The sequence below is a fragment of the Xyrauchen texanus genome, chromosome 6, assembly GCF_025860055.1.
Source record: "Xyrauchen texanus isolate HMW12.3.18 chromosome 6, RBS_HiC_50CHRs, whole genome shotgun sequence".
Lineage (NCBI taxonomy): Eukaryota > Metazoa > Chordata > Actinopteri > Cypriniformes > Catostomidae > Xyrauchen > Xyrauchen texanus.
The window spans coordinates 32391645-32417686 of NC_068281.1; the positions used below are offsets into that span (position 1 = coordinate 32391645).

Below are 26042 nucleotides of genomic sequence, written 5' to 3' on the forward strand. Positions count from 1 at the left end.
TTTGAAGGGGGACACCAAGGTTTTTTTTTGTTGTTGCCCAGTTTGCATTTGTATTATTTTATTTCTTAAACAATTATTTTAAGAATATATCATTATATTATTTACAATACACATATCTTAATGATATTTTAGGGGGGGGACAACCCTCAGATAGGGGGGGTCCTGACACATATGAATATAGCCAACTATTTTGCACATCTCCATCATGGAAATGTATACCAAAACTAGGAATTATGCATTAGAAAAATTATACAGGCTATGTCAAATTGGCAAACATATTTCTTGGTATAATTAAACGGGTCTAAACATTGGTATTGACACAGACGAACACATTGCATTTTAAAAGAGGGTGAAAATTAAAGTCTGCCGTGTACAGCAGACAGCAGGCAACTGTAAACGTAACCATGATTTGATTGGTTATGCTGACTCTGGCGTGGATGGACCAATAATAGTAAACAAATCCTGTGCATGCGCATGCGCATGATGTGATGGAGGTTTGTCAGGGGAAGGCTCTGCTGTTAGCTAAATATCTCTACGAAGGTTGAGGTCCGCTATAAGGCTTCTAGTCGACAAAGTCGGTAAGTGTTTGCATATTAAACTCATGCTATTTTCATATATACATTATTCCGATTATGAACTATTTAAATTCAATGTTAATAGTGGGAAAGTTGCTAGCTCGGAAGAGCCAACCGTTGCACTTTCACTACAGCAACCAATAGCTAGTTTACCGAGTTATTCACATTTTTTATTAGATTTAACATTCATATATCGCACACTTTTCCCACCCTGTCGTGTACTTTGTGTAGTTTCCCTTTTAAGCGTGCCCGTCGCTTTTAAACGTGATAATGTTTACTTTCGGCCTAACTCGTTAGCCTAGCTACGACGTATAAAGAGACGTAGGCCTTGACCAATCAGCACCGATATTTTTGCATATGGGGAGGGGCGTGCTGTGTTAATGGGCGGTACCTGCATAACATAATTCGTTTTTAATCTTTCTCATGTCATGGGTACATAATGCCTGTTCGAAAAAGTGCTATTCAGCAGTGGTTGCAAGCTGAGTTCACACTGCCAGTGACTCGCAGCGACAAAACGAGCTCATTCATTTTCAATGAGAACTGGCGACTTCCGGCGAACGGATGTAGGCGTGTCCAGCGACGCGACAAAGTTGAGAAATGTTTAACTTTATGCAAATGAAAATCGACTTTCGTGAGCGACAGCCAATACGAGAGAAGATGGTAGAGCTCACGTGAGACTAATATTATTAATTGTAAAGAAACAGTGCTGTTTAGACTCTCCATACACACCACTAGCAACCTAACCGCCAGCCACTGGTGACATGCAGCGACAAATTAGCTGGCAGTGTGAACGCAGCTTTGTGGTTTGATGTATTTAACACAGTGCTATTTTAAATTTGTCTGTGTGACATGCATAATCTGTGGTTTTACTCCAATCGGTTTGCTCCTCTCAGAAGTGATTGTCATGTCTGTGTTGTAAATTAAGTTTGTGTGTTATAGTGGCAGTTTCTTTGGGAAATTCGTATAATAATGGCACTGTAGACGTACACATGACTGAACATAAAATCATGTACACATGACTGAACCCTTGATTTTTAAATATACAGTATGTAGCCGTATAATGTGTATAAAGCGGTGTAATATTTAATGTATGAAATTATAATATAATGTTTTAAATAAATAGCATAGGTTACAAACATACATGCCTTGTATGTAGTGTATATTGTCATGTTCCAAAATGTTGCTATTAGATATATGGGTAGTTGAAATGATCAGAGATGTGGCATGCTATACTCCCAACTAAAAATATTTCAAACAACATTTTTTGCCAGTTCTTTTATTAATATAATACATGTAGCTTTCATAATGCCATGTCAATTTAAAGACTACATCGGATAGTTGCACATACTGTATTTGTTCATATGTCACACTGCAGGACTGTTTAAAATGAAAAGGTAAAAAGATGTATGTTATATATTAATATACTAGTTCAGTGAGATTACAGTCCTTACAATTTTCGTCATATAGGTTATAAGGACTCCTGTCAGTCAAGATGGCCTCTGACACACAGGCCTCTAGGGGCATTATGACCTTTTACCCCACTGTTGAGGAGTTCAAGAACTTCAGCCGCTACATTGCATACATGGAGTCCCAAGGTGCACATAAGGCAGGTCTTGCCAAGGTAAGAGGAAAAATGGTATGCTTTCATCATTAAAGTTAATACTGTCAAACTCATTCTCATAACCATGCATTTTGTACTTGTTTTTGCTCACCTACAGATCATCCCCCCAAAAAGCTGGAAACCCAGACGTTCATACGACGATATTGATGACCTGTTAATACCTGCACCGATTCAGCAGGTTGTGACTGGACAATCAGGGCTGTTCACACAGTACAACATCCAGAAGAAGGCAATGACGGTGAAAGAGTTCCGCAAAACGGCAAACGGTGACAAGTAAGTCTTGTCTGACCAAACCTTTTGTCATTTTGTAGTGGAAATGAATTGTTACCACATCTACTCTTCCTATTTTAGGTTTTGCAGCCCTCGATATGATGATTTTGAAGAGCTTGAAAGGAAGTACTGGAAAAATGTAACTTTTAACCCACCCATTTATGGAGCTGATGTGAATGGTACGCTTTATGACCCGGTGAGTAAATACTTCTAAGCAATTTGAAAGAAGATTATTTGATTTCAGTTTTGCTTTGAGTGCTCTCTATTTTGAATTAATTGGTCATTGTTGTTTTCCCTCGCCTTACGCAGGATATCAAAGAATGGAATGTGGGGCACTTGAATACCATACTTAACACTGTGGAGCATGAAAGTGGTATCACTATAGAGGGAGTGAACACACCCTATCTCTACTTTGGCATGTGGAAAACCACTTTCGCTTGGCATACCGAGGACATGGATCTCTACAGCATTAATTACTTACACTTTGGCGAACCAAAGTCCTGGTAAATTTGCTTATAAAACCTGTGGCTTTGACTGGAATGCAGTTTTGTTAAAGACTTGATAGAAAATTAAGTATGTAGGTGAAATGTCAGACCCTAGGCATAAAGATAATTGTTGTAAATGTCTATCCCGATGCATGTGGTAAATTATTTTGGAATATTCCCACAGGTACTGCGTGCCTCCAGAGCATGGGAAAAGACTGGAGCGGTTGGCCAAAGGTAAAGAGGTGGAGGCCCAATTTACAGCCTTTTTCATCCCCAATTCATTGCACTTCATTTCAATTAACTCATTTGTTCATGCATAACCATTATTGCCTGTTATCTTTCCCAGGATTTTTCCCTGGAAGTGCACAAAACTGTGAAGCATTTCTCAGACACAAGATGACTCTTATATCCCCTTCTATTCTGAAGAAGTATGGGATTCCGTTTGAAAAGGTAAAGTGTTTGCATAATATTGTGAGTGAGTGCATTGTGTCCCTCTGATTGCTTGTTTTCAATCTGTTTTAAGACCTGTTTCTGTTTTCAAATCTCTTCTGTTTCCTCATAGCTGGGTGCATGAATTTGTTATTTCAAGTTTGAGGAAGTTTGGTGACATCATGTTGTTTTGTTTTTTTTTAGATCACGCAGGAGGCTGGGGAGTTTATGGTGACTTTCCCATATGGCTATCATGCAGGCTTCAACCATGGTTTCAACTGTGCTGAATCAACCAACTTTGCCACAAGACGTTGGATCGACTATGGAAAACAAGCCATTCTGGTGAAAATATCAAATCTTTCTGTGTCCTGTGTATCAGCATGCCAAAGAAGCATTCTTAGTCAAAAACTAAAATGTCAGTTTAGAATATTGTCTCAATCGTTTTATATTTTGGCCTCAGTGTTCTTGCAGGAAAGACATGGTGAAGATATCCATGGATGTATTTGTAAAGAAATTTCAGCCTGAACGGTATGAGCTTTGGTTAGCAGGGAAGGACAATGCACCCATTGACCACTCCAAGCCCACGCCCGAGGCAGCTGAGTTTCTAGGTGGAGAGGCTGGAAAAAGTGGCAGTCAGGAACTCTGTATTGACAACCAAAGTAGTGAGAGGCAGAAGAAGAGGTGAAAATTAAATGTGCTTTCATACATTGTTTTTCTTCTTATTTGCACATTGTAATTTCAATGAATATCATATAATATCTATCTAAATATATCTAAAATTTTTAATATATATCTAAATGTCTAACCTAAAATGTTGTTGTTGTGTGTGTGTGTGTGTGTGTGTGTGTGTGTGTGTGTGTGTAAATGAAAGTAACCTGGCCAAACAAAGAATAGGAACAAAAAGACACAAAGTGTGTCTGGATTTACCTGATGAAGTTCTTCCAAAGAGTGAACCGAATGATGATGAGGAGGATGAATATGGAAAGAAAGGAAGATTGACTCCATATACAGAACAATGCAGACAGTATGGAGGTATGTTCTGTAGTTATGCTCTGAAATGACACTATTCCAGTTTCGCACTTGAATTGTTTTATCATCTAAATAATGTTAAAGATTATCTGATGTGGAAGAAAACAAAATGCATTTAATTTCAGAATTGAACAACAAAGACAACCTGCTGTCCCTGAAGGGTTTGACCAGTATAAAGATGCTTCCAGTTTCCAAAATCACTGCCTTTGGGGAGCGTGTCAAGGACACAAGTTGTGGTGCAGAAAACTCCATTGGTAAAACAAATCCACCATCCCCAGTCTGTCCACAGCCCTTCCCAAAGCATCATCTCTCAATCGCATCTGTCCCTACTGTCCCTCACTGCCTGTCAGCTGTGCCACGGATCTCTTCCAAACCAGGAGTGGCAAGCCTTCTCTTTCATCGAACCTTGAGTCCTTCAGATGCTCTGCAGGTTCACAGTTATGCAGCCAGATCAACACTCCATAAACCTCAACATCTCAGCACAGATAAACCCACAGGAGTCCTCAAAGAGCCAGACACCAAACCAGATGTTAGGCCAAACTTGCACATGCCAGAAGCAAACACAGTCAAGGTTTGTTATTCCATAGCCTTAAGTGTGTAGATTTTTTAGCTACTGTGGCCTCAAAAAGTATTTTGACAATTAAGACACTTAGGGTATTTTCACACCTGGCCTGGTTTGAGCATTTGTTTTGGAACCTTGTGCATTTTCTCCCTCAGTTCGGTTAATTTAGGCATATATGAACATGGCAATCACACTCTGATCTGCACCAAAACAATCGGTTTGAGACCTCCTGGACGAGGTGGTCTCGTATTGATTGCAAACGAACTCTGGAGTGGTTCGCTTTTGGTGAGAATGCAAGCCGACCCAACGGACCAATGAACCAAACTATTTTCATGTAAAACCATGCACATAGCAGATGGATCTTTAGAAAAGACATCTTTACGTCAGCACGTCACTAATTCATAATCAAAATCTGGATATAGGCTTTTGGCCACTATAGTAGATATAAACTCATTGAGCACTTTATTAGAAACACTATGGTCGTAATAATGTGCCCTACGTAGTTTTCTACCATTGTAGCCCATCCACCTCATAGCAACCATTCACACCTTTAGCATGCAATGCTTTTGGGAAATGCAGTCCTGGCCATTCTCTGTTGACCTGTCTCATCAACAAGCTATTTCTGTCAGCAGAACTGCCACTCACTGAATTTTTTTGTTTTGTTTTTGGCACCATTCTGAGTAAACTCAAGAGACTGTTTTGTGTAAAAATCCCATTCGATCAGCATTTACAGAAATTCTCAAACCAGCCCGTCTGGTACCATCTATCATGCCATGGTCGAAATCACTCAAATCATATTTCCCCCATTTGAATGGTAGATGTGAACATTAACTGAAGCTCTAGACCCGTATCTGCATGATTTTATGCATTGCACTGCTGCCACACGATTGGCTGATTAGAAAATCGTATGAATAAGTAACTTTACAGGAGTTCCTAATAAAGGGCTTGGTGAGTGTAATTGTATGTTTAAAATAGGAACTGTTTTTATAATCCCCATGTTAATTTAAGTACAGTCGCTTCTCTCCATATGGATAGCGACAGAACACAGGTAGGACTGCGTTAGCAACTTTGACAGATCTTTTTTTTTTTATGTGACTTTACTCTTTCTGCTGTGTGTACTATATATCTATTTAAAAACAATAGATGTGTTGCTCAAAATTTATACAAAACATATTTTGTTGCTTTCTGGTTGTCAAAGGTTAGTGGGACTCTATAGCTGAAGCGATAGTTTATCCAAAAATTAAAATTCTTTCATCATTTACTTACCCTCATATTGTTCCAGACTCATATTATTTTCTTTTGTGGAACACATAAGGTGATGTTAGGCAGAATGTTAACCTCAGTCACTATTTACTTTCATTGAATGGAAAAAAGATGCATTGAAAGTGAATTGTGTCAGAGGCTGTCATTCTGCCTATTCTGTGTATAAATAGTATAAGATGCTCATATTCTTGCTGCCAAAAAAAGTTGAACTGCATAACTACTCTTTTCTTAGCATGAAGTTGAGGGTGAGAAAGAGAACAATAGTATGAAGAGAAAGCTGCAGCCACTGAGCAAGCTGCCCCGCTATCATCCTTTGCTCAGAGAGAGCTCCAGTGATGACGGTTAGTCTTCTTCATTCTGCTCGTTTATCATTGTGCAGCTGTTTGTGTCCTCGCTTATGAACTCCTTCACCCCACAGAGATCCATGAGACAGCTGAGCCAGAGGAGACCGATCACTGGGCCAGACTCCTCGCTCCCATGTGGCAAAGCAAGCCACGCAACTTTAGTGCTGAGAAGGAGTTCAACTTGCGCCTTGGCCAGCAGCCTCCATACTGTGCAATCTGTTCTCTCTTTCACACATACGAACAGGTATCACAATACCATTATCATGGAATTCTACTTCTCTTCAGCATTAAAACAGTAGTGCCCCTTTACTCAAATTTCAGAATTGAGTCTAGTGTCTTAAAGGTTGTGTGTAATTATTTTTCTTCTGATGTTAAAATACTTTTTCCTATGCCAGCTTAATATGCAGAGACAACTAAAAGTAATCAATTGGTAGGTATATGACCTCAAAATGTAAACACTGTGGCTCTGTCAATACATTAGTCTATTTGTTTGAGCAATCTGACCTGCCCAACACTGTTTTTAAGCAATGTTTGAAATCTGTGATTATTGTTCTAATGTGGTTTGGTTCTGCTAAAGGCATATAAATTACACATCACCTTTAAAGCTGCAGTGTGTAATTTCTGAACATCACCAAACAGAATTACAATCTTTTTTTTTTTTTTTTTAGTAGCACATAATGTAGTGAAGACATGATGCAATTTGTAAAATTAATTATCTTTTCTTTGGTGAGGAAATATGTGAAGAACTAAGAGATTTTGGTATGCTGAACATCACTTTGGTGTTTGTTTTTTTTGTTTTTTTTTTTAATTAAGAATGATGTAATCAGCCTGAGCCAGAGCATTTCTGCAACTGAAGGAGGACACCATCAGAGGAGCAAACCGCTGATTCCAGAGATGTGCTTCACCGGCAGCTCTGAGGGACACCTGTCTACCCCTCATTTGGAGGAAGACGGCACAAGCCGACTCATCAGCTGCACTGTGTGCAGCGTGCGTGTACATATCAGTAAGCAGTTCATTAAAATTGCTGGAAAATGTGCAGTTATCATGGCATGTCACAACTGTGACAGCATTTTAAATGGGATTGTTTTACTTATTACATACTAATAGCTACTTAGGTGTTGTTTTAGGCTACTTTTGTAGCTAAGACAGCCTTTCTAAAGTGTTTAGAATTGTTAACATGGTAATGTAGTGCTGGTTAAAGTTAATGCCACTTTCTGACAATAATAGCAAATAAGGATAATCAACTTCTTAAAAAAGAAGCATTTCCATTGGGACATGGTGCTCTTGATTAACTTTACCTTCTAGATAACTTACCTTTAACCTCTAGATCCTGGTTAAAATCTTTAAAAGTGTCTGTTAGCTGTGTTTCAAGAGAGAAGTAGTCCTCCACAATCATCTGCATACTCGCATTCAGGTCTGGCTCCACTCTGATATGGAATGCCCACTTTTCTGGATCCAGTCAATTAATGATGGATAAAATCAAGTCCCACCTTACATTTATTTTTCTCCTTGAATATCCTGCTTTTCTTGGAAATTACATAAGTAAAATGGTTTGAAATGCCTTTTCACATTGACTTTAAGTGGTAAAAACCAAAGGTGATTTTAATTTTCTTTTAAAAACTAGGAATGGTGAGCAGTTGCAACATCTGAACATGTTCACTTTTATTTATATATTAATTTTAGACTAAAATCTTGATATTGGACAAGATTGGAATGGGAAATTGAATAAAGTAGTTTAAAGCATGGACACTATGCCTACAGGTTGTTACGGAGTATCTCGTGACACAAAACTGGATGGGTGGATGTGTTCCCGATGTGAAGCTAATGCCATTGCTCAGGTGAGTTTGATCCTTTGTGCATAGTTACAGTTAGAGTGTTATCTCCGAAAACTCTGCTAGAGGGCGGAATCACACCTTGACGTCTTGTATGACTAGGTTTTTCCAGTTAATTTATTACCAGAGTTCCCAGTGCAGTCACTGAGTGTTTGTGTCTCTCCCTCAGGACTGTTGTTTATGCTCTCTCCGAGGAGGAGCCCTGCAGAAGGCCAACAATGACAAGTAGGTAGCCAGAAGCCTCATTGTGGAGCACTTCATCTTCAAGACCAGCCAATTTCAATTACACACATACCTCTCAGTTGAATGACTCTTAAGTCCTGAATCCCTGAGCTACTGACAGCATCTCATGTGAAAATGTGGTTTTGTTGCAGGTGGGTTCATGTGTTGTGTGCTGTAGCAGTGCAGGAAGCTCGCTTTGTGAACATTGCAGACCGCAGTCCTGTTGATCTCAGTTGTATCCCACTTCAGAGGTTCAAGCTGGTGAGTTTTCAAACTGCACAGAAAAGTATTTTATTTTATGTGCTTTGCCAGTGCTGGGTTACAATACTTAAATATGAATGCAGTGTTTCTTGACAGGGAAAGAATATTTTGGGCTCTATTTTCATGTTCAATAACCGTGTGGTATGTCTTATCCAATGTTCATGCCAACACAAGTTGCAAGTTGGCACAGATGGGAGTGTTTGCACAATCTGTGGGGTGTATTCCTGCAATTTCTGTGTATTGTATTTTAAAGTTAGTGGCGCAATTTGCGATTTTCCTGAGACGTTTGAGAAGCATGTCTAAGCTCAAAATCAGTTCCTTTATTTGCAGTTTAGGGAATCCACCAGCAGATGATATTAAAGAGCTATCAATCACTTTTAAAACCACATTATGTGCCAGTTGATCTGTTTTATTATTATTATTATTATTATCAAATTTAACTGTAGCCCTTTTCAAAGCTCAAAGTTGCTGCAGAGAAATTAAACATTAAACAGAGAAACATATAAGAAATGTACAATACAAAACAATGAACACTGGCAGAGAAGCAAAGCGTGTTTCAAGTGTCCCGTAACACCGTTAAGACCGAAAGTGAGACAGGCCAAAAGAGACGTGAGGAAACACAAACTTACTCTGTGTAGTATTTCACTGCTAAACATCATAGGACTGGAACTTTGACAGACAAAATGGGAGAAAATTCACTGCAAGATGTATTCATTGCACAAATGAATGTAATACAAATGGTGCATATTCCTATTATCCTAATGCATTACATACACCCCATTTATACTACCTAATCCTTTGAATGGACTATCCTCATGTATATCAACATTGCTTGCCAGGGAATGGGATATATAATAGGACACAGGTGGTGCAATACCAGGAGAAAAACCTCAGAATTAAATTGCACTTGACCCTGTCCATTAGTGCTTTGTGCACAGTTTTGCCAACCAACTTGCGCCTACTGTAGACTTGGCACATGCTTGCAAGAAATTATAAAAACTTCATGGCCATGCCCACTGACTTTGTGCATATGACAGATCATATAGCGGTGCATTTAAAAGAAGGCCCTATATAATTTATTTAAAAATAAACTGTAGTACCAATCGTCACAAAAACAATGAGGATCTAAATAGGGTGTGAGTGCATAAAATTTGCGCACAAATGTACACTAAAATTAAAATAAAAGTACAAAATACCCCAACTGATATAACTAAAAATCATTATAAAAAAAATATTTATAGTTGAACTCAGAAGTTTACATACAACTTAGCCAAATACATTTAAACTATTTCTGATATTTCATTGTAGAAACATTCCATGTCTTTGGTCAGTTAGGATCACTAATTTATTTTTAGAATGTGAAATGTCAGAATAATAGTACAGAGAATTATTTATTTGAGCTTTTATTTCTTTCAACACATTCCCAGAAGGTCAGAAGTTTGCATACATCTTGTTAGTATTTGGTAGCATTGCCTTAAAATTGTTTCACTTGGGTCAAATGTTTTTGGTAGCCTTCCACAAGCTTCTCACAATAAGTTGCTGGAATTTTGGACCATTCCTCCAGACAGAATTGGTGAAACTGAGTCAGGTTTGTAGGCCTCCTTGCTTGCACATGTTCTGCCCAAAAATGTTCTATTGGATTGAGGTCAGGGCTTTGTGATGGCCACTCCAATACCTTGACTTTGTTTTCCTTAAGCCATTTTGCCACAGCTTTAGAGGTATGTTTGGGGTCATTGTCCATTTGGAAGACACATTTGAAACTGAGCTTTAACTTCTTGGCTGATGTCTTGAGATTTTGCTTCAATATATCCACATAATTTCTCTTCCTCATGATGCCATCCATCTTGTGAAGCGCAGAAAATCTTGTGAAAAAGCACCCCCAAAACATGATGCTGCCACCCCCATGCTTCATGGTTGGGATGGTGTTTTTCTGCTTGCAATCCTCACACTCTTTCCTCCAAACATAACGATGGTCATTATGGCCAAACAGTTAAATTTTTGTTTCATTAGACCAGAGGACATTTCTCCAAAATTAAGATCTTTGTCCCCATGTGCACTTGCAAACTATTGATTTGCACTTTTCACACCAAACTACGTTCATCTCTAGGAGACTATATGTCTCCTTCCTGAGCAGTATGATGGCTGCGTGGTCCTATGGTATTTATACTTGCTTACTATTGTTTGTGCAGAGGAATGTGGTACCTTCAGCCATTTGGAAATTGCTCCCAAGGATGAACCAGACTTGTGGAGGTCTATAATTGTTTTTCTGAGGTCTTGGCTGATTTCTTTTGATTTTCCCATGATGTCAAGCAAAAAGGCACTTAGGTTGAAGGTAGGCCTTAAAATACATCCACAGGTACCTCCAGTGCTGTACACCTTCTATCAGAAGCTAATTGTCTAAAGGCTTCACATCATTTTCTGGAATTTTCCAAGCTGATTAAAGGCACAGTTAACTTTGCGTTTGTAAATTTCTGACCCACTAGAATTGTGATATAGTCAATTAAAAGTGAAACAATCTGTCTGTAAACAAATGTTGAAAAAAGCACTCAGGTCATGCACAAAGTAGATGTCCTAAATGACTTACCATAACTATAATTTGCTAATATGAAATCTGTGGAGTGGTTAAAAAAACTAGTTGTAATGACTTCAACCTAAGTGTATGCAACTGCCTTCAACTGTATCTAGACTATATTATATATATATATATATATATATATATATATATATATATATATATATATATATTTTTTTTTTTTTCACTTCAACTGCCATGCAGGGACATCTATTCAGCAATGACTCAAATTATTGTTTTACTTTTAAATATACTGATTCCCAAAATAAATTCAACTTCCAGATGCTTCTACAAGACTGGGGGAAAAAAAACGTTTCGCTAATATGTTCTTCATACTACACTGTTTTGTGCTGGAAAATGCAACCGAGCTACTATCACATTACTGAAAATAATAAGTAGCAACCCTTACATTGCTAGTATGTGTAGGTCTACTGCTTTTATGCCACGTACACACTACCGAGTGACAGCCGCATTTAAATGCGGGAGTGAATCCCCTAAATTATCATTCCATGTGTGTACGGAATACAGGACTGACTCCCGCAATTGTGATGATTGACAAGTGTAGCCATAGCAATAATGGCTGATAAACGGCATACGCGCTCTGGACTGTAATGTACAGGTTACCCTGAGACCGCAGGGATGATGATAGAATTTACAGCAGAGAGAAAAAGACTGGAATATATGAATGAATGAATGATGAAACATTCTGCAAGTGTAATTTACACCAGGAGAAGACGGACACAGCTCACACGCGTCCATTAATCACGTCATTAACAACTATTTGTTCAATTTGGTTCCAGAAGGGCATTGCAGGCATTGCTCCAAATCGCCAGTGAAGATATAAATGGTAAATGGTCTGCGCTTATATAGTGCTTTTTTCAAAAGTCGCTAAGATGGCAATACTGCCCTTACCTAACACTTTCCCTAACCTTAACCATGAGTGGAAGTGACGCACCCTTTTGGAGTTGGCGCAACCACCTTTTGGAGTAACCCCGTCCACTTTTGGAGATTCCGCCCCCATTTGGAGGTGTCCGGCCTGCAACTATACCTTCTTGGTTCGGTTCGTTTCAGGAGTTAATTCGGTTGTTGAATGCAGTTGTCACTCCCGTATTTTACTGAACAGTGTACAGAGCAGGGTTAAGCATTAAAAGGTGAACTGACAACCGATTTTAGCTGCAAGTACGTGGCCATAGAGGATTTTGACAATTCAAATCATAAATCTCATTATGAAATTGTAAATTAAGTCAAATCAATAGCTTAAACCAAAGTCTTTGTTGATTTCGAGTTTCAATTTTCAAAAACATAACTAACAAATACATGTTTCTTTGTAGAAATGCCAATACTGTCGTAAGTGGGTGATGAGGACGACAGGTTGCTGTGTGCAGTGCTCTCACGGCCGCTGCTCCACTTCCTTTCACCCCACCTGTGCGCAGGCAGCTGGAGTTCAAATGCACCCAGATGACTGGCCGTTCGTCATCTATTTCACCTGCTGGAGACACAAGGGTGGCAGCCACATAGAGGTACAGCCACAACACAGTGTTACAGATACGTCCAGTTTGAGAAAAGCATGATAATGTAAACACAAAATACAGATTTTGTAGCCAGTGTCCTCACATGAACGTTGTAGTTCATTGTATAACACAGAATCATTTTTAGTGGTGCACCGATCAGAAAATTTGAGGCCAATACTGATCTCTGATGTTTTTTAACACTAAGATTAGCCGATTTATTTTTTTAACTGCCCTTTGCCACACTTTTGCAAGTTATATTGTGCAGTTATGTTTATGCCCCACACAGTAAAATTACGGGAACACTTTACAAAAAGTTTTTAAATTCTTTTTTTTTTTTTTATTACTTTCTCCCGAATTTGGAATTCCCAATGTGCTCTATGTCCTCGTGGTGGCGTAGTGACTCGCCTCAATCCAGGTGGAGGAGGATGCATCTCAGTTGCCTCCACGTCTGAGACCATCAATCCGTGCATCTTATCACGTGGCTTGTTGAGCACGTTACCACGGAGAATAGCGTGAAGCCTCCACACGCGCTAGGGCTCTGTGTTAACGCACTCAACAATCCACGTGATCAGATGCACGGATTGACTGTCTCAGACGCGCATGCAACAGAGATTCGTATCCACACACAACTCGCCACGTGCGCCACCGAGAGTGAAAACCACATTATAGTGACCACAAGGAGGTTAACCCAACGTGACACTACCCACTCTAGCAACCGGGCCAATTGGTTACTTGGGAAGCCTGACTGGAGTCACTCAGCACACCCTGGATTCAAACTTGTGACTCCAGGTGTGGTTGTCAGCGTCTTTACTTGCTGAGCTACCCTGGCCCCCCCTAAGGTTCCATTTGTTAACATTATTTAACATTACAGTAGTTAACATGAACTAATGAACTTAATGTTAGTTACAGCATACTGTATACGAATAAATTTTTTAATCAAAAGTTGTATTAGTGAACATTAATGCACTATGAACTAACAGTGAACAATTGCATTTTTATTAACTAACATGATTAATAAATGCTGTAAAAAATATTGTTCATTGTTTGTTCATATTACCTAATGCATTAACTAATGATAAAGAAATTAAACCTTTTTATAAAGTATTTCCAAAATTACATTAATTGTGAATTTCCAACATTTATTTGTTAGAAAAACAGTTATGAATCGTTCTGTCTATTTCAAAGGTCATTGTGACATACTGGCAACCAGTAAAAACCATGAGAGCATCTCACACACAGCAGAGATACGTTTAAAAATAAGAAAAATATATCCATTACAAGCTCTAAAACTGCTCCGGTGAGAAATCATTAATATCTGATTTGTTTACTGCCTTTGGCGTTTTGCTGTAACACATCACTAATTATTAAGCAAATGCGTGAAGATGCGGTGCCGTTATTGAAAGTTAAACAGTTATATTTGTTATTAGTGGCAGGGCCATAACCACAATTTACATTGAGGGGGACACGTAGTGTAAACATCTGTGTGAAGAAAAAAGAAAAAAACCTTACAAAAAACCCTACTGGAATCCTACAGGATTTTTGGCTCATTTTCCTATAGCAATCCTGCAAGAATATTATGGAAAGTAATGCAAAGAATTTTCTGCAGAGATTCCATCCTGCTGAAATTGTCTTACAGGTCATTAAAACACCTTTATTCCCTGCAGAAATATTGTGCAGGGTGGATTTCAAATTTCAAAAAGTAAATCGCGTTTACTTCCGCGTTCTGAAACCCGGAGTGTGAAAAACGTCTGTAAAGCTAAAAGTGATCACAATCACTCATAGTCTTTATCGCTCAACACGTCTGATTGTCACGACTGACGTTACATCACATATACTCAGATTTGTGTACGTATTTTTATTTGTTGTTTAATTCGTTTTTATTATTGTTAGCTTCTTTATCCTCTTCCTGCTCACTGAGTAACGAGTCAGAATAATAACAATAGCAACTTAATATTCATACATGTGTAAATCTTAAACATTTTTAAAAACAAAACTGTATATTCATGTGAATTACATCATGTCTGAAAGCTTAGAATTGCCAACCAGAGGCTACATTGCCATGCATCAAGAGCTGAGAAAGCGCTCATTCATTAAAGTAGCAGTGTAAATAATATCAGCCCTGATTCTAGCGGATTTAAGATGAAGATTGGCAGATTTCATGAGAAGTCAACATAATAATCGTATTGTTATTGCTCGTATTTTACAAGAGTGTGGAGAGGGGGAGACACTGTGCTGCTGCTTTCCCCCTGATTGGTCTGAAAAACTCACTACTGCACAGTGCTGCCTGCTCTGTATTGTTTGTCCGTGCACTGTCAGTGTCCTCTTTGCTCCGTGATATTATCACTGCATGAGAAAAGTGAGAATGTGTGGCATGAGAGCGTGATAACAATATCAATTGCGTGACTCACACTCTGTTGCTGACATGAAAGATTGTGCATCTAATCAAATGTTATGGTATTTTGCATGCACATTTGTCTGCCACTTGGTAATTTGGTTAATACTAATACAACATTTGGCCCAGTGTTTGTTCCATGTGTAAGGTTGTTATATCTTCTGCTGTTGTTAATGCATTTACAAAATTGTCATGTGTCTTGTTAATAAGTTTGCATATGGTTGGGTCATTGTAATTTAAAAAAAATTAACTTTGTTTCACTGCTCTATACTACAGAAGAGTTTTTACCTTAGCTGGCATATGTATCTATGTGGTTTAGCAGGGTGTAATTCTGTTCTTTAGGCCAGTAGGTAATTACAGTATATGTTTCTACCATCACCTGTTATTGTTTTATGCAAGGTGAAGAATATTTATATACGTAATTATAAGTTGTTCTCTAGCAGTTAATTGAGCACTATTGTTAACAGTTGCAAACAGTGCACTCCAAGCAATGTGTGAGTTGATTATCTCTGATTTTATCATCTTCAGCGTAACAAGGCATCTTTGCGGGAGCTGGAGAATGGACAGAAAGTCATCTGCAAGTACAGAAATGGCCGATACTACCATTGTGAGGTGGTTGAGCTGACCAAAGCCACCTTCTATGAGGTCATCTTTGATGATGGCTCATTCAGTGACAACCTGTTCCCTGAAGATATAGTGGTAAGAGCCACACAGGTTCAAAGAGCATTTGGTGATCAATTCATAAGTGTCATGTTCTGAAACAATTCTGATCTTTTTTTCTCAGAATAGGGACTGTCTGCAACTCGGCCCACCATCAGAGGGTGATGTAGTTCAAGTGCGCTGGACAGATGGTCTGATTTATGGAGCTAAATTTGTGGCCGCTCATGTCATCCCAATGTACCAGGTCAGAGGACGGCAAACACACTTGCACACACATTTTGGGTTAGAGTTCACTGCACTTCAGCCACAGCGGCAAGGCTAGTTTTCAGTGTACACTGTGGACTGTTATGTTGGAAAATAGAAGAGAGGTAACTAATCTTTACTGTTGACTGTGTACAATTGAAGTTTAAAGGAATATTCCAGGTGCAATACAAGTTCAACTCAAAACACAGCATTTGTGGAAAATTTTGATCACAGCAAAAATTTATTCAGATTCATCCTTTTCTTTAAAAATAAAAAAAAAGGAAAAATCGAGTTTACAGTGAGGCACTTACAGTGGAAGTGAATTATGCTAATTTTTGGAGTGTTTAAAGACAGAAATGTGAAAGTTATAATTTTATAAAAGCACATTTAATTAAAAATTAAAACACATGTATTGTTTGACCTTTAAAAAAAATTTTAATACTCATTTTTACAGTCGTTTTAGGTTATATTGACATTACACCATTAAGGCAATAAAGCTGTATAATTTGTATTTAATTTTTTTGAGAAAAGGTTGTGATTTTATCACACTAAAATCACATTAACATGCATATTGTTTACACCTTGTGGTTAGACTTTTGAAGCAGTGAATAGTTTAACATTTACGGATCGTCTACGGATCATTGACTTTCATTGGCTATGTTTACATGTAACCAAATAATCCATTTATAATCTGATTGATAAAGCCTTCATGTAAACACAGATTATCCAATTGAGCTGGATCCAAATGACATTTTCAATCCGATTGAAGGGGTTGTGTAGACAAACTAATCCGATTAAAAGAAAAATATTAGCCATGTAAATCTGACTACTTTCTCATTCGTATTTAAAAATACCTTGCGCTCATGTGCAGAGAAGTGGTGCAGATGGATGTTTATACATGATACTCTTGGCGGGAACCTAATTTATACAAAGCAATGACAAAAACGCATTATTAAGAGCATGCAGGCGCACACTAAATATTCTGCAGCACACATATGTTCTTTGTGTCATTCTTAATATGGACTTTAAGCAGTATGTGCGGCGAAAGTATTCTGTGTTCCATTGCTGTTCACTCACTTCCTAATGTAGAAACCATAATTTCTAAAGCATTTCTTCATTTCTGTAGTGACAGTCGATTGTATGTGACTGATTAGGAAAGTAAATGTTAGAATGTTTTACAAGAGCTAATGCAACATAACACAGTAAATAGCCTAAACATTCTCCTCAACTTATGTTAAATGACACGCTGTTATAGGTTTTGAATAAAAAAACTCAAAACTAACTATGGCCTATAAATAATAATACCTAGGTTTTAGACGTAGGCTATTTATATCGCACAAGACTTCTGATAGTTATTTAACACTGCAAGCATCCCTTCTCTTGCTGTTTTAAATTGGCTAACTTTTCTTTCTTGAATGATTAAATGCTCTATTCCGTCATCATTATTGCTTAGTGATGTCCTGTCTTTACTTTGTTCTTGCATCCAGAGATGCCTGTGGTTAGATTGGAGGAGGAATAGGCATGAGGCAAATACATGGTTAAGTCAGACAGGGTATTATACACTGCTTCTAATTCTTTGTTAGCCAAGTAGAGTGAGTAACATCAGAAGAAAGGTTTTCTGGCATATTTTTTAGATATCTCAAAGCAAAAACCCAATTATGGTTCTTGGTGCCATTCTCAGTTTCTCAGCCTTCTTTGCATCTCCAGAACACAATGACTGATGCTCTTCGAATCCACAGAAGTTTTGTTTGGAATACATGTAACGCACATGTAAACAAATATTTGTATTTGATTGCCAAGTTTAGAGGACATATAAACGGTACATTTAGACTCTGCAATCGGATTGAATTTATTCGGATTGACGAAAATGTATGCATGTCAACATAGCCACTGTTAGTGCCTCACTGAAACCAAGATTTTTTGCTTTTTTTTTAATTATTTTTTTTTTAATTAAATTTTTTTTTTTAAGTCAAAATATTTTTTGTGGTAATCGACATTATGCAACAAATGCTGTTGATTGAGCTTAAAAGTGCCTTCAGTAACTTTTTGTTTGTGTCATCTTGGACTTAGAGGGACACCTAATGGTGTGGATGCTGCATCATTCAAAAGTTATATTGGTTTTCAGTTACATATGCCATTGTAGAAATTTGCTATTCACAATCAGCCATGATTAATTTAATCCAAGAGTGAAGGTCTCTAAGAGTGAATGGTGTGGTTACTGAGATTAAATGAGCAGTATTCAGCTGGACACATGATTTTAAAATGGCAGCCCCCATGAGGGTGTCCCTGCCCCATGTAGAATAAAACAGCTTTGAGTTTATACACAGTGGCAGCCAAAAGTTTGGAATAATGTACAGATTTTGCTGTTTCGGAAGGAAATTGGTACTTTAATTCACCAAAGTGGCATTCAACTGATCACAAAGTATAGTAAGGACATTACTGAAACAGCACCATCACTATTTGAAAAGTAATTTTTGATTAAATCTAGACAGGCCCCATTTCCAGCAGCGATCACTCCAACACCTTATGCTTGAGTAATCATGATAAATTGCTAATTTGGTACTATAAAATCACTTGTCATTATATCAAACACAGTTGAAAGCTGTTTGGTTTGTTAAATTAAGCTTAACATTGTCTTTTAATATTTGGTTTTGAGTTGCCACATTATGCAATAGACGGGCATGTCTTAAGGTCAACATTAAGTCAAAAATGGCAAAAAAGAAACCGCCTTCTCTAGAAATTCATCAATCATTGTTTTGAGGAATGAAGGCTATACAATGCTTGAAATTGCCAAAATACTGAAGATTTCATACAAAGGTGTACACTACAGTCTTCAAAGATAAAGCACAACTGACTCTTATCAAGGACAGAAAGAGATGTTGAAGGCCAGATGTACAACTAAACAAGAGGATAAGTACACATCAGAGTCTCTAGTTTGAGAAATGGATGCCTTGCATGACCTCAGCTGACAGCTTCATTGTATTCTAATTCTGGGGAATTACTGAGTGTGGTCTTTAACTTCTATTGAAACCGGAATTTTCGCTACAATAAATATATATATTAAATAAAAAGATACAATCATGTCATTCTTTTTCCATGATGTTGGCTTTTATTTTGGTTGTTGATTTTAATACAGCTCTTTATTTTCAAGGTGGAATTTGAGGATGACTCTCAGCTTACTGTAAAGAGGGAAGACGTGTACAGTTTAGATGAGGAGCTGCCTAAACGTGTTAAGGCACGCCTGGTGAGTTGATTTCCTGCTAGCTCTCCTTCATTAAATGATAGTGTGCATTATATGAGACACCTGCTTTCTCAACCATCTTAAAGAAATAGTAAGTACTTTAGATACAAAATGTGTTTGTTAATACCAAGAATTTGGTGGTGTTTTTTTTTTTACCAACTTGTTTTAAAATTCTGATAATTTCCCAATTTTTAAGTAATTAAAATACAGCATGTTATCCTATTTTTTGGCTTAAGGTTCTTTATAATGCAATTTCTCAGTATGAATTTGAAAAGTGCTGATAATTTCAATATAACAGACAATTCTAAACCAATGGCATGTTACAATTAAGAATGATAAACTACACTTTATATACATCTCCTTAAATTCAAACTGCTTCCACTTAAAACAGGTAACATTGAAACAAAAATATCTCTATATTAGGGCTGCACAATTAAATAAATAGTTGAGATTATGGTTATGGCTTTCATGAATAACCAATTGTGAAAAGTTTAATATAGCCTTATTCGCACAGGATTAGTTTTTCAGACATGTGTCTGTAAAGGAATTATGTCATAAGTCACAGCTGTCATATTAGATCAATGGCTAATGCACAACTGCACGTCATGTAATTCACAACTTTTTGTAAAAAAAAAAAAAATTATTTCATAGATTTGGATTACCTGTGAATTATTTTCAACAATGCCTTGACTGTTTTAATATATTAAGTAACTTTTAATTGAAGTCTAGAACAGGCTATTAGGGTTTGCTGTATTACACTGTTCATACAATTGTTTTCAATAATTATGCCTGTATTCGCTAATGTTGTTTCAGTGAATGGGTGTAATGTTCTATATTTAATGTACAATGATGAAAATGCAAGGTAAGCACGTCGTAGATAAATGACCCTTTTCAGTTGAATTTAGCGTCCGATTTGGAATAGATTAAGTATTTTAAATTGGTCGCATAAACACAATTTGTTTTGACTAATTTTTGAAGGCTGGGGTTTTTGTTTTTTTAAGTCTAGTCTACTCTAAAAGTTTAATATAAACATCAGTGAAATTAGTCGTTCTCCACATCCCTAGTGGCTATAAATGTCATAACTGTGGAAGTAAAATTTCCATTTTGGTGGAAACATTGGTTGCCATGTTAAATTTAATTTAGTTAAATAAAAAGGTTTCAACTTTTCTTATAAATATAAAAACAGATCTATCACAGTATTTGTTTAGCCGATTACTTTTGAAACAATTAGCTTATTCAATTTTAGCATTATGAGTAATTTATGCATTGGAAGATGCAAATGCTAGGCTAGGTGCAGAATTAATCTTTAAATTCCCAGAAGTCTTTAATCCTCAGATAATGGTTTGCTTTTTTTTTTCTCCCATTTTCTTTTTTTTAAATATATTTTCATATTGCATCTTTGGGCTCTGCGTCTCCACACGATACTAAACGATAAATTTCAGGTACAAGGAAATAACACACCATTCAAGAGCGTCTCCATACTTAAAACATTACGAAAAATACCGGGAAAACTACTTTTTCAAATGATATTGGGTAATATCTACCCTTATATCAATGTTCACGGAATTAGTATAAACTGGTTATTTTTATTGCTTTTATAGAAGGTAAAAGACACTGTAAACTTTACTGGCGCAGGAATGGGCGGTCTGTAAAATCCCAAAAAATTACTGATATGTCCAATTTGTGTAGGATTAAAATAGATGAGATGCTCTGGTAATTGCATTACCACATGTCCCAAAAATACATGTCTGTCCAGATAGGACTTATCTTTATTAACTTTATAATATATTTATTAAACATATAATTATTTTATCTACCAATACGTTACTTGGTCAATACATCTGTGCATCGCCAGTACTTTTTCTTTTATGTATCTTACCACCACAAAAACCTGATAATTAACATTGTGATGACACCGTATTGAATTATATTGATCAATCTGTGGTTTAGTAGACATTTAATGCATTAAATATTCATTTCTGTCTCTAGTCTGTGGCGTCGGACATGCGCTTTAAAGGAGTGTTTGTGGAGAAGGAGGTAAAGCAGGACTCGAAAAGACAACGGGTGATCAACTCTCGTTACAGGGAGGACTACATTGAACCGGTCATCTACAGAGCCATCATGGAGTAACCTGACTCCTAATCAAGTCCCCACAAACTACATGGTCAACACACATATTAATTTGCCAGCTTCATTAACAATACAACATACAGACAAACAGGCTGGAGCAGATGGTTGTATGTTTTATGAGGACAAACAGAAATTCACAAAATGGGACAACTGCAAATACATGTCCACTGAATCTTTTGTTTTATAAAACATCTAGATCAAATTTTTGACCTTCAGGCTGAGTATAAATTCTTGCAGAAGTGTTCTTACTGTGAACAACAATATCTTCAGCCGGCAATGGCACAGATGAGACTCCAACAATGAAATATTAATTTGATCCAATAGACCAGGCATGTCTTGTGTAGAACGTTTGTTTGTTCAGACGGTACACAACTGGCTCAGGCTCGGTAAGAGCATTGGACAGCTCTCCAACTCTCACTATCAGATGGTAGAAATGTTTCAACTGTGTTTTTAAATCACGTCCCTGCAGTACCACTGGTTGACTGCACATAAAAAGACCTTTAGACCATCAGACTTTTTTAGGTCTTTAAAGTGCTTTGCAATATCTGAATCTCATGGATGAATCTAGTCTTTATTAGTATGAGCAGCTCTTTTGTGTGATCTACTGTAAATATGAGACATGATAGGAAACTGTAGCTTTATACTCGCATGTAGTTTTATTCAGGAGCTAAGTTTTGGTTCAGTTTTATTTAATTTATGTTTCTTTTGAAGTGCAAGGAATGCCAATTTCCTGATTGCATATTAGTTCTGCAGTTACTTTGTTTGTAAAAAATGTTTTTATTTATATGTGTTAAAGCAAGATTTTCTCTACCTTTTTCTACTCTTAGCTGCATTTCTATTTCAACACAGTAAAGAGTAACTTGTGGCCACTCATGTTCAAAGTGGTGGGCTTATCAACATTTTTCTTTCTTTCTTTACTTCCAGTTCAATAGTAATAAAGGCAGGGAAGGCAACCTCTCAAGGGCTCCATTTGGAGAGTGCTAAGACTGGTGCCTAGTTTGAATTGCATACATTGTTTGAAAAAAATTTATTTGTGGTTATTCCTTTTGCTCTGTATAGCATTATCATTTACAGACCCTTGGCTTTAGTTGTTTTGTGCAGTAGGCATTACACCCCTTTCTTTTTGACTCTAGATCCATATTGTTAACTTAAGACTAAAAACTTTATTTTAAATTAAAAATGCCTCCCATCCCTATGAGCAAATATGTAATTTGTCTGATTTCAGCCTTCCAGGTGTTGAGTGGATTGACATCAGAGCTTTCATTACACATTTACGACTTCTCTGTTACCTTTACGTGTGTCTGTACATACTTGACGGTAAATTCTGTCTCCCCTTTTCTCTGGTCCGTTTATGCGTTCACTGTCTTAATGTTGAAATTACACATATATCAACTCAAAATACACATAGAAGCTGCCACCTGCTCCCAAACTGGTCATGCATGCTTTATTTAAATCCAGTGAATTCCATAGGGAAATCATCTCTTCAGAACCTCAGGCATGTTTTTGTTACACTAAGTGTTTTTGTGTTTCCAAGCTCCTAGACCAAGTTAGGCTATTCCAAGGAGGTTCCATGGTTTGCGAAGGAACTAATGAGGAAAATGTTATTCCATGGCAGCTCTTCTACCTGACTAGGTTTGAAATTCTTGTGAAGGAAGCCTGAGAGACAGTTGACAGTTACCTGGCTCTGCCAGTTAGGTTATTTTGGATAATAATGCAAGGTAATAATAGAATTTGAGGCTGAGTTACGGCCTGCCAGAGGCTGTTAATATATTGCCATGACTTGTTTTTGTCTTTGTACATTATTTCCATTTAAGTGGATGTCCTAATTGCGGTTGGCCAGTTACTAATGGATTTTTTTGTGGACATCCTGAGTGTCAAAGATAAGGTTTTTTTATAGACTAATGTCCTTGGAACTGGTCGGAGAAATCAATATATTCAGCTCTTTGGACTTAATCCCATTTGTGTTTATGCTTTAAAGTCAACGTGAAATGGCCTTCGTTAGCCCATTTTACTTCCATAATCCATACAGGAATTTAACAGGATATTCAACATTAAAAAGGCTAGGGCATTAATTGATTGGATCGTGAAAAGTGGGTGTTTCTTACCAGAATGGTGCAAGGCGGGCATGAAGGGGAAATATTTTGAGGGATCGGTTGCGCCAGCCCACATTTTTTATTTGGAATATGATTCAAGACCAGGAATGTTAATTAAATCAGTGGTTCTCAACCTTTTTTGACTTCCAGGCCCCCTTGTAGTACAAGACAATATTTGAAGACCCCCTCCACCCAGAAATTAGGAGTGTCAATAAATTAAATGCAATTAATTTCTTTAAGTGTCAGGAACTGTCAGTTTATAAGATGTAAGTCTAGAATTGTAGTTGCATTTGTATTAGGGTTGCTTTAATGTAACTTATTTTAAATAATTTTAGACATCTTGTGGCCTTTTTGGAAATTTGCTGATGCCCCCTAGTGGGCCCTGGACCCTTGGTTTAGAACCACTGCAGGAAAGTAAATGGGGGAATTTAAATGTTATATTGATTTTAAGACTGTTCTAAGAAGTAAGCACAATGCATTTACTTTATTTTATATTTAAATCCCTTTTAATTCAGAGGAGCAGTACAACTAGTCTATTCAATTCTGGTCCTGGACTGCTACTCTCTGCAGAGTTTAGCTTCAAGCCTAGTTAAATACACCTGAATAGGCTACTCAAGGTCTTCAGGATTACTTGATGTTTGTTTAGCTTAACGTCTAAACTTTACAGTGGCCCTCCAGGACCTGAGTTGAATACCTCTACATTACAGCATAAGCTAAACTGATACCGTCTTACCATGTCCTATTTGAGCTCCACACACTGAGTCTTTGTGTTGGTCCAAGATACCGCACTGTTTCCAGGACTGGCACCATGACCAGCTGTAGCTCTCATTACAGTCCCCACCTCTACATCAATGCATTCTTAACAGTGGAAACAAGCACTAAAAGGAGAAGTGTTAACAGAAAACTGCTAATAGGAACCTGTCCTGAGATCATCACCACATTCTAAAATCTTGAGCACATTTAGTGAGTTATAACTCTGTAGGGTGATCCATTTTATCTGATGAATTGTCTATTAGGCTGCCATCTTTAGCACTTACCCACTAAAGAGTCTTGTTCCTTCTAATAAAATGCAACTAACCATATAATCATGCATAAGTAGAATAGCAAAATAAATAGGCTTGTCAACTTTTCAAAGAATGTCAAAGGCTTCAATCAAACTCTTTTGCGCAAATTCATCTATCTCTTGGTAGAAGCTAGCCAGATCAGGCAGATGACTACTTGAACAAAAAATAATGAACTAAACTACATTTTAATTATTTGTATTTTTTTTTTTTTTTCAAAGCATGACCCATGAAGGCTCGAAAACATGCCAACAGGGCTGTTTGAGCATATGGAGGACCTAAGCGAAAGGTTACTTGGAGCTAGTTAGTTCTTGTCTTAGTGAATAAGCCACTCACCCAGTCATGTTAACCTTTCATAGAACACGTTTATTCTTACATCATGTAATTTAAAGTGCAGTAAGTGTATTTTATGAATACCACTTATAAGCAAAATGACAAAAGATTGATTTCATGTTTGCTCATGTTTAATGAAAGGAGGTACTTATTGCATTTAAAAATGAATGATTAGATTTAGCAAAACATGCCATACATAATCCAATTGTATTTAGATTGTACTACCTACAAAGTGTAGTCTAAAGAATTCCGATACTTGTTACAGTTTTATTTGTGTTATTTGTTATTACTACCAGATTACATTTCAGAAGTTATCTACCAAACACTGGAAATATCACTGATAAAATGATGAGATCTGCTAACACATAAATATATGGCATAAGCCTTGCTAAATGAGTCTATAGCCCTAGTCAGGTTAGATGCCATAATTGTCACAAATAGAAGTTGAGTCAATTTAATAGGTTGGCCAGCCTTAATGTTGTAGATGATGTCTAATTTTCTCAAACCATGTTTTCCAGAATTTTTGTCCTCTGAACATTTTTTGGAAAGGTGTCTTTTCAAAGTTTACCATAATGATGTTCTGTAGATTACTATAAACATTCAAATAAAATCTGTGTATTTTCTATTAACAAACTTTAGAGACAACTAAACATTAACTCATCCTGTTCAAATGGATTCTCTCTGAATACTGTGATTTCTGCTAAACAGCTCAAATATTCCAATAAGTGATCTTGACTATTCTCAGCGAGAAGAGAGTTGCTCTGCATTTCTTTCTGTTAAGAGGTTGGAAATCTATTTCTTCTGAAAGCAGGAAGATTATCTCACATCTTCTATCATTTATGAGTGACCTATTGCTGTAATAAAACTTATTAAAGCACAAAACAAATTCTGAAGGCTGAAGTTTATGAAACTA

At 37.1% G+C, this 26042-nt stretch overlaps 1 protein-coding gene across 1 annotated transcript; it reads left to right on the forward strand.

The window, feature by feature from the left end:
• The first annotated feature begins 469 nt into the window (after window positions 1-469).
• kdm4ab (lysine (K)-specific demethylase 4A, genome duplicate b) lies at window positions 470-23412 on the forward strand. Its single transcript, XM_052128284.1, has 22 exons — window positions 470-578; window positions 2043-2196; window positions 2294-2469; window positions 2548-2662; window positions 2776-2969; window positions 3136-3185; window positions 3298-3401; window positions 3585-3722; window positions 3841-4061; window positions 4252-4412; window positions 4535-4980; window positions 6467-6575; window positions 6653-6822; window positions 7392-7581; window positions 8340-8416; window positions 8580-8635; window positions 8785-8893; window positions 12797-12985; window positions 15897-16067; window positions 16153-16272; window positions 19423-19515; window positions 21502-23412. The coding sequence occupies exons 2-22, from the start codon at window positions 2068-2070 to the stop codon at window positions 21640-21642; spliced, it is 3159 nt and encodes a 1052-aa protein (XP_051984244.1). The 5' UTR covers window positions 470-578; window positions 2043-2067; the 3' UTR covers window positions 21643-23412.
• Window positions 23413-26042: the final 2630 nt, after the last annotated feature.

What these genes read in the sequence shown, in the direction of transcription:
- kdm4ab (XM_052128284.1), top strand. Translation starts at nt 2,068, where the DNA reads ATGGCCTCTGACACACAGGCCTCTAGGGGCATTATGACCTTTTACCCC. An exon ending in ATGGTACGCTTTATGACCCG is followed by an intron (nt 2,663 to 2,775) that starts GTGAGTAAATAC and finishes CGCCTTACGCAG; the next exon opens with GATATCAAAGAATGGAATGT. An exon ending in ATGGGATTCCGTTTGAAAAG is followed by an intron (nt 3,402 to 3,584) that starts GTAAAGTGTTTG and finishes GTTTTTTTTTAG; the next exon opens with ATCACGCAGGAGGCTGGGGA.